The sequence below is a fragment of the Thalia democratica genome, unplaced genomic scaffold (genome assembly GCF_965202585.1).
Source record: "Thalia democratica unplaced genomic scaffold, ktThaDemo2.hap1.1 HAP1_SCAFFOLD_2060, whole genome shotgun sequence".
Taxonomy (NCBI): domain Eukaryota; kingdom Metazoa; phylum Chordata; class Thaliacea; order Salpida; family Salpidae; genus Thalia; species Thalia democratica.
Genome location: NW_028140839.1, coordinates 1 through 9,487, shown reverse-complemented (window position 1 = coordinate 9,487; position 9,487 = coordinate 1). Strand labels below are relative to the sequence as shown.

Here is a 9,487-nt window from a genome sequence, read left to right as displayed (position 1 = left end):
TATCAGCTACTACAAAAGTCCAACAAACGCTGAGTTATCTGAGTATTAAAGATTTGAAAGTAAATATGAAGCAGGCTCTCCTAACAAAAGTGAAACACGTTGTTCAGATAAAAGCGGTTCTAGTTATACGAATAAAAGTTAAACCAGTTACTCAAATGAAGGCTGAACCACTTGTTCAAATAATGTGAAGCCAGTTGTCGAATGAAAGTGAAACCATTTGTTCGGGTGAAGTTGGAGTAGGATATTGTTATTCTCTTTTCGGAAGCACCGGAATTATAAATTTTGTGTTATAATTTTTGTGTTTTTATGTTAATTTTAAACTTTAATTAGTTAAACTCAGTTTTTTTTTCATTTTTAATGTACAATTTTGGTTTATATTTGTCTTTTTGTTGTATGTCTTTCTGTATAAGTGGCCTAGGTTTTGATGCCTGGGTCCTTCGTATGAAAATAAACTTACAATAATAATAAAATACGATAAATTTTATCACATCGAAACTTTACTACCTAAAATGTAAAAGTTGTTTAGAATTCCAGGTTTTTTGGCAACTCTGTGTATACAAAGGTAGTTTTGAAACTTACACTAGATATTCTTGAGTTGAGACCAAAAAATAGGTTTAATATTATTTTTTTGAGAGAGGGCCATAGCTATTTTAAATTTTTGTAAGGGGCCTTGTAGAAAAAATTTTAGAAACCTTGATTTATACATTATATTAATTTTTTCAATCATTCTCTGGTTTAAGTCTAATGCGTGCGAAAAATTACACTGAGGGCTTCTCTATAAAGGTGCGATTTTAGCTATAAGGGGCAATAACTAGTATGGTGGCAAAAAAGTAAAATCAGCTAACAAAGAAGTATCTAACAAAGAAGGTGATTATCATTTAATTGTCTGCCAAGGGGCTTCTCGCAAACAAAAACCATGCTGACTGAACTAAAATTGTCTACATAGGGTAAGTGGCTCTTGGAGTTTTCTATTTACTTAGAATAGATAGGATACCAACATAATTATAACAAATTGAAATTAGGAAGAAATGTGTTTTGGAACATTTATTAGCGAAATAAAATAAATGCGTGTTTACAATAAAAACTACTTTATAAAGAAAAACATTCAAAAGCTCGTTCAGTATAAAAATTTACCTAAACAACCATCACATAAATGTGTAATGAAAAAAGTTCTACTGCTTCGTAACTATTCGGGGGGTTTCCCTAATAAGGGCCGGACCTTCCTCTGCCTGAACCTCCCCTCCACTTACCTCCACCTTGCCTGTCGCCTCCCGATCTGTCTCCGCCTCTGTTGCGGTCGCCTCCGTATCCGCCTCTGCCCCCCGATCCTGTTCAAGTTGCAATTTGTTAAGAAAAAGAATAAGGCAGAGATTAAACTGATTAAACAATTAGGTTCAAGAGAATTTGTTAAAGAAAGCTTATATTATTATGTAAAATAAAGTTTGGTATATATTTGTTATTTTAAAAACAGAGTATAAAACTTGTTCTATATTCTAATTACATTGATATATATATACTAACATGTACTATGACGTCATACTAACCTCTGTCACCGCCGTAACTCCTTCCTCCTCCCTGGTAATCGTCGCCTCCCCTGTCTCCGTACCTGCCGCCCCCTCCCCTGTTGCCTCCTCCCCTCCTGTCGAATCCTCCCCTTCCGCCGCCCCTTCCCCCGCGGAAACCTCCGCCTCGCGACCCTCCGCGACCCCTGCCCCCTTTCTCTCCTGTTCGAATGAGGTTTGTTGATTGTTGTGTGATTAACAAGATGTATTTATTGTTTTATTATTTTTTAGTTTCCAGGTTTCTTGGCAACCTTATTAAAAGCTCTATCAAAATTCATGCCCTCATTTTCAAAAACAAAATGATAAAAGTATTGATTAAATGAGTTTGTGTTTTTTAACTTGCTGTTAAAAAAGTTTGAAGGGAAAAAGGTTTTTGTTTGTGTTACAACTCAATTGACGCAAATCAAAAGTAAAATACAGATTAAGTAAAGCTTTCTTTTGATCTGTTGGCATTTACATTTTTAATAACAACAACTTTTCCATCAAAAAAAATATTATTTTATGTAAATTCTTAAATAACTAGGAAACAACTAGTGAAAATGTACATTTCATTTTTCCCACATAAATCTTAAATTTATTAAAACTAAATGTTATTTACTTAACATTATAAATAAAAATGCATACTAACCAGTCCAAGCTTTTCTTTGTGTGAAACTGACTGACAATTCGCCTTGTCCATTAAATGGTTTCTCTGAAAAGAAATACAAATATTGTGATTTGACATCTTTTATTCATTTGAGATCATTTTTAAATGAAAGTTATTTTTTAAACTGATAAATACTTTTAAGAAGTAGTTTTCTTATACAACTTGTTTCAATTTTTTAATTAAATACTAAAAACAAAAATCAAACGCAATTTTTTTTTAACAATTTTTGAGATTTATGTGCTTTAAAACAAAGGACACAAACTTAGAAAGACTGAATTTAATCTCTAACTATTTCCACATGAATCTGTCATGTTTAATGTTTAAAAACAATAATGCAACAAAAACTAACTGTTAAACCAATTAATGGCAGCATGGGCGCTCGGTGGGTCGTCATAAGTTACTGTGCATTCGCCTGTAATTAATTATATCATTACAATATTATTGATAACTTTTGAAGTAGTTACTTGGTTAGCAAATAATCTATTAATTTTTAGTACTTCTGGTTGAAACTTTACCAGTTCTCAAATTAAAATCTAAGGAGTTACAACATATGTATTGAAGTACATTCGCTCTTTTCATATATTTTTTATTTGTTTTTATTACCTTTAGGCTGGCCAGTTTCCTTGTCGTTGTACATGTAAATCTTCAACTCTCCAGTTCGTTTGTCTTTCTGTTACCAATTCATACATACACAATCATTATAAACTAAAACTTATTTCTTAAAACCACAAATAAATTTGTAATTAACAAAAAAATAAAACTTGTTTATCTGCCATTAAAAAAATTAATCATCAACAACTTTTTATAGTCACTTTTAAAATGTTCAGGGTAGTTTTAAAATTATTCAACTTAATATGTTAAAATATATAAATCTAATGTCTAACATACTCATTCAAGTCTATCATTACAAATGTATTTTGTAAACCTAACTAGTTTTTACTTTAATACTACACAACAAATCTAACCTTGACAATGCCGATTTGTCCAAAGAAGTCACCAATTTGCTGACTGGTCACATTTTTCGGCAGTCCGCTGACGAAAATGGTGTCGCTGGGTGGTCCGCTCTGAACTTCCTGTTGCACCGGTTGCACTGCTGTTCGTTGTATTTGCAATTTAATTTAAATATTAACTTTTTTTACAAATTATCAACATCAGTTAACAGAGGAATCGTTTATGATTTTTTTTTTAGAATCTTTTTCATTTAGACATTTGTTCAACCCAATCATTGATAGTTTTTCTGGTAATTAATAAATAAGTAACAGGACTCAATTTCTTGGGGATAGCTCTTAATTCAAATATGTTCATGAATGTAACTAAATAAATGCATGGTTGCAGGTTCATTACTTTCGTTAATGCTTTCTTAGAGACCCAATATATGTATATAAGTTAATTAATAACAAAACCATGTATTTCCAAAAACCTAAGAAAATAAGTATATGAAAAACTAACTTTTATTCAACTCTTCAAAACTTAATAACCTTCAAATAATAGCACTGAAAGCTTAGACCAATATATTTATATATATTTATGTGTATTTTGAGAATTTTTTGTAACAACTTTACAGTCTTTAAGCTGCTCAGTATTTTCTACATGAACAATTTGACTTATAGATAGATTACTATTAAAAATATTTTTCACAATAGTGGTCTGGATAGCTCAAAAAAATATGTGACTAAATTAATGCTAGTTATCAATACTTTCTTTGTTTTTAAGCTAATTATAGTTATTTTTTGCATTGTCAGTTATTTTTACCAATGTCAGGTTTTGAACAACTATCACATGATAAACATAAATATTAACTAAATTTTTGTTTATTCAAGAATATTTATTTTTCTACAAATTGGATAGTTGCAACAGCCAATAAATTTGTTTCACAAAAACTTTAAGCCACTAGTCAGTTGAAGTTTTTGCATTAAATAAAATTGTAAATGATAAACATAGAAATTTCTTATTTTCTTTTTAACTGTCATATTAAAATATCATGTACTAAATTTCCAAGGCTAGTAGTTGTTGATGAAACTAATTAAGTATAAAAAAATAAGAAAAAACATTGCTTATTAAGAAAGGAACAAGATATTGAAACTACTACTGTAATTAGAAGTAATGTTTTTTTCTAATTAAGGAAATATTTAAAGACCTATTCTTCAGTATGCATGACAAGGCTAAAATATTTACAAATATTTTGGTCATATATACTGAATTTAACTAAGTTGTATATTTTGCATAGTATTTTTTTTCACATTCAGATCTTTTAGAAATATAAAACCATTTATTTTTTATCAATTATAAAAACAAAGGTTGGTTTGAAGACATTGATTGGTATAGAGTGTACAAGGCATAAGTATAGAAATAAAATAAATACCTACTATCTGCGTATAAGATTTCAAATAATTTTGGAAAGATTATAAAAAAATAGAACTATTGCACCTTTATCTATTAGCAAATAATAGTAAACCAATATACCGTAATTTACAAGTTTTTTCTGATCAATTAATACTTAGTAGATTCCTAAAGTGTATTGAGGACATAATTAACTAAACATAACTTTCTGGTAATTCTGGGATATTCAACTCAAACTTTGGAATATGTAGTTCAAGTAATATAATTCAACTCAAAATGTTGATATAAGGTATAGTTATAATGTTAAATCCCTATAAATAAAAACTAACTAAATGTATAATCAATAAGATTAAGTCATACTTCTAAGATTTTGCAAAACCATAAAAAAACCATGGTAGGTTTTCTGAGTAATGTTCAAAAAATCAATTAATTATCTTCAAATCACGTACAGCTCAGTAAAGAAATTGGCTTTTTGTTAACAAATAACCAACATAACACAACTAGGTCATTTCTGATTATACATATTTATAGACTGTTCGTTTTTTATTTGAATGCAGCTTCAAGCTGTATATTATTTTAAAATAGTTAGATTTTGATTTCCAGGTTTAGTTAATCGACTATTTAGTTAGGTATTTTCAACTTTGTTTACTACGCGTAGCTTAAACAAAGCCTTCTAAATAAATTTATATTTGTCTTTTTTAATATTTCTTTATAAACTCCTGTATTCGATCATTTTAACTATTTTATTTTGAATTTGTACACATGATAAATATATGTTTAACTAAGACCTCAATAGATCTAACCAAGAAATCAACTCGAAATTTATGTGGGTCTTTGATGGGTACTATGTTAACTTCCAGGCCGTGATAAAAAACATCTCATAAAATTAAGTTTTCATTAAATTATGAAATACATAGCAGTAGCAGCTTTGAACTGCATTTACTCTATTTTACTCTTTTGGGTACATTATGGCTGTAGTTAATACTTTTGATAAACATATACAAATACTTTACTAATCGTACAGGAAATATAACTTTAATGAATGCTTATTACATAAAACTTATAAGATTAAACTTTTAAAAAAATTGTTTTTTTTTTACCAAGCTTTACTACAAAAATATACTAAACAGTTACTCTTTTAAAGTTAATATCAAACAGTAAAAACACCAATGGTGTGGCAATATAAAACAACACTATTACTAATGATACTTTTTTTTTGTGAAAATACCTTGTGGCCTGTTGCTCTGATAACCATTTCCATTTGAGTCGTTGCCTCGGTTTCCACTGTAGATATGAATTGTAACTTGTTAATTTACTTGTGCATATGTGATGCACCAATTTCTAATAAGACAACCATATACAGGTGTATTGTGAAATAGTAAAGTTCGCTTTTTTATACATTCTTGCAAAAATACTAGTAACTCTATTAGTAAATAATATATTTAACAATATTTTATTAAAAACTATTAAATTATGAAATACATAGCAGTGGCAATTTTGAACTGCATTTACCTCTAACTTTTTTTATATTTACTCTAATTTATATACGCTCGTTTACAACAAAACTTTGTCAATTAATATTCTTAAGTAATAAAAATCAAATACTAAATTATTTTATACACCTCACAGAGACCAGCAACAACTTAGTAAAATATAAATGGTGTATCAGTTTTTTTAAATGTAGATTCTTATAATTATTGACAAAAAAAGTTGTCTTGAATGAGTAAAATTTGGTAAAACTGTATACGTTTTTGGTAATTTCAGAAAGGATTAAGTTTAAATTCTCAAACCATGTTTATTTCAAAGCTTTTCTACATAACTTTTTTATAGTTTTCTAATAAACATTAAAATATATTTCCGCCAAACATTACTATTTGGACATAAAACTAAGTCTTCCTTCAAAAATGATTTTATAATTACGTTCGGTTGATAAATAACTAGAGCTATTTTTAAATATATTAAGACTCTAATTGTGTTCTATAATCTACTTAACAGTTTATTCATACAAAATTTTTAATATTTCATTAACTTATAATAATTTGTTATCCATTAGCAATCGAAGTCCAGATCTGAAAAACTAAATTGATATACAAAAATACAGCAGTACAACGATATTCTAATACTACTAATCTTTACTTTTTTTAATCATTCAAGGTGACCACTTAAACTTGATTCATACAGTAAAAACTTTATTATTTTTATATAAGTGTTTTTTTCTTTCCGAATAAATTAGACTGTTCAATTTTGGTATTATTTACAAAACTAAAACATTTCATGATAGCTTTCTTCAGCATACAAGCTATTTATGTCAAGCAAAACATTTTTTGTTTTTGTTTTTTTTAATTTATTTCTGACTACATATACACCAATTAGTTTAACTTTTACAGCTTACAATATCTGCAAAAATATACCATTTTTAATAACATTACATAACAATACAGGCCTTATGCGAATTTATTCATTTTCATTGTAAACTGTAACAAATATTAAATACTTCTATCATTAGAACAAGATCTGTATATGTGGTCACCTCGAATATTTACTATTTCAGATGGTTAGTAATTTAATTAGTTCTCAGTTGATTTTGTTATGCTTGAGTTGATGTTAGTAAAATACTCTAAATAACTTATTTATAGAAAATTATATATGTACTACTACTTAAGATTTATTGTATCTAGTTTGATCACAAAGAATAATCCATGAAAAAAAAGTTATATTTATATCCATATATCCGAAAAACACTTTTATGTATGTACATTATAGTAACCCCAATTTGCTTTTTTTTTTATTCAAATTTAAATTTTTAACTTACCTTCAATGAAAAGATAATACTTTTGCATATAATTTTGGAAATAAGAAAGACTTCAACTCAGATAATTAATTTAAATTTTACCATTTATCCCAATACTGTTAATTTATCTTTACAGATTAATTTACTTCAACTCTGTTTGTCAAAAATATTTGAATACTTATGCATTTATTATTATAATTAAGCAACAATCAATTATATTTTTTTCAACTCCCCTTATACTTCCCTTCACTAATTTAAATAAACTTTATCAGAAACATGTTGAAATTTATACACATACTAACAACAACCAAATTTTCATTTTATCATTTACCCCAACCCCCTTCTATTCCCCTTTACACACCAACTTATCCCAACCATACTTATGAGAAACATACATGATAGTACTCACCGGTTATCGTATCCACCCTGCCTGCTGTCGTAACCCCCTCTACTGTCGCCTCTGTTGTCATCTCTCCTGTCGTAACCACCTTGTCTGTCCATGTCACGGCCTGAATAATTTTATATCATGTTATAATTTAAAAACATAATAATAATTTCTTTTGTTAGCTAATTGGCAACAAATTTGTAATTCGAGAAATGAAAACTAATATTTATTGTTTATAAATAATTATTTTTTTAACCTCTTCCACTGTTGCCGCTGTATCCTCCTCTGTCATTTCCTCGGCCCCCTCTGTTGTCATACTGTAAAAAAAATACAAAATTTTGAAATAAGTAGAACCTGTTATGTTAGTTTGGCACAAAAACTAAACTTTAGTGTTTAAATGTAGCACAATTGACTACTTCTACTTTATTTAACTTTTAAAGTGTTTTAATTATTTGTATTCTAAAAAACCAACGCCTCCGCGGTCATTTCCACCGTCAAATCTTCCGCCACCTCTGTTGGACGGAGGACCGTCTCTTCTCTGGTAATCGTCTCTGGGCTTGTTGTCACCATACGGTGCCCTTCCGCCCTGGTTACCAGCATCAGGTCTTCCCTGGCCGTAGCCTCCCTGACCACCTTGCTGACCATAACCCTTATTTTGCTGCTGGCCGCCGTATCCTTGACTCTGCTGCTGTCCATACCCCTTGTTCTGGCCACCCTGCTGCTGTCCATAGCCCTGGCTCTGGTTTCCCTGCTGGCCGTACCCCTGACCTTGCTGTTGGCCGTACCCTTTGTTCTGGCCCTGTTGGCCGCCGTAGCCCCCTTGCTGCTGACCGTACTGCTGCTGCCCTTGTTGAGGAGGCTGGCTGGCACCCTGAGATGATGGCGGCTTTCCGTTGCCACTCTGCTGCCCTTGTTGAGGTTGCTGACCGTACTGCTGTTGGCCATACTGTCCTTGCTGACCGTAACCCTGCTGCTGCTGTCCGTACTGAGACTGCTGAGCCTGGGGTTGCTGACCGTATTGGCCCTGTTGTTGCTGTTGGGGTGGCTTCTGCTGACCGTACTGCTGGGCCCCGTTTCCGGCTGGTTGCTGGCCGTATCCTTGTTGCTGTTGGTAACCTCCGTACTGGCCTGTTTGATGGTTTTTTAATAAGTTGCTAAAACACAGCTTTTGAATGTGTATAACCAGGTGAGTTTTTGAATAACTTGTATAAAAATTTTACAATTTGAAGCTGTTGGTGCTAATTGACATCAAGGTTAAATTAGATCGGCTAGTGAGGAAGCTTAAATGTAAAACTATGAACCTAGATTCAAAGTTTTTTAAAAATACAAAGAATATAAAAGTTCTGATTTCAATAACGCCATTCAGGGTTAAATTAACTTTCAAAATTATATTAACTACCTCCTTGCTGTTGCTGACCATAACCCTGGTATCCTCCTGCTTGAGGGGGTTTTGTTTCAGCGGGTTTGCTGTCACCTGCCGCTTTGTTGTCTGCTGGGGGCACTGGTGCTGGTGGTGGTGCTGAATATATTTATTTTTTTTAACTTTTAAACTAGTATGTTTTTCTTTCTTTTTTCCTCACAGGACTATGAGTCTTTTTTAAACTTTTTTAACTTGACTATATTACACCAAATAGATATGGGGCAAAACATTTATAATTTGTTTAATAATCAGTAATTAGTCTTTTTCATCTATTTTAGTCTGTTAAAAAAATCATATTTTTACTAAAGTTTTAAGTTGATTTGACTTGAATGCAACATAATTT

The 9,487-nt window shown here is 30.5% G+C and overlaps 1 protein-coding gene across 1 annotated transcript; it reads right to left on the bottom strand.

Moving 5' to 3' along the window:
* Positions 1-1,072: 1,072 nt before the first annotated feature.
* Positions 1,073-9,243, bottom strand: LOC145849084 (uncharacterized; the record flags this gene model as incomplete). The annotated part of the gene is made up of 11 exons (XM_082954162.1): positions 1,073-1,328; positions 1,545-1,724; positions 2,191-2,253; positions 2,558-2,620; positions 2,812-2,878; positions 3,174-3,301; positions 5,777-5,832; positions 7,749-7,848; positions 7,981-8,041; positions 8,197-8,852; positions 9,124-9,243. Coding segments are annotated over 11 exons (1,619 nt in total), but the record flags the coding sequence as incomplete, so codon positions are not given.
* Positions 9,244-9,487: the final 244 nt, after the last annotated feature.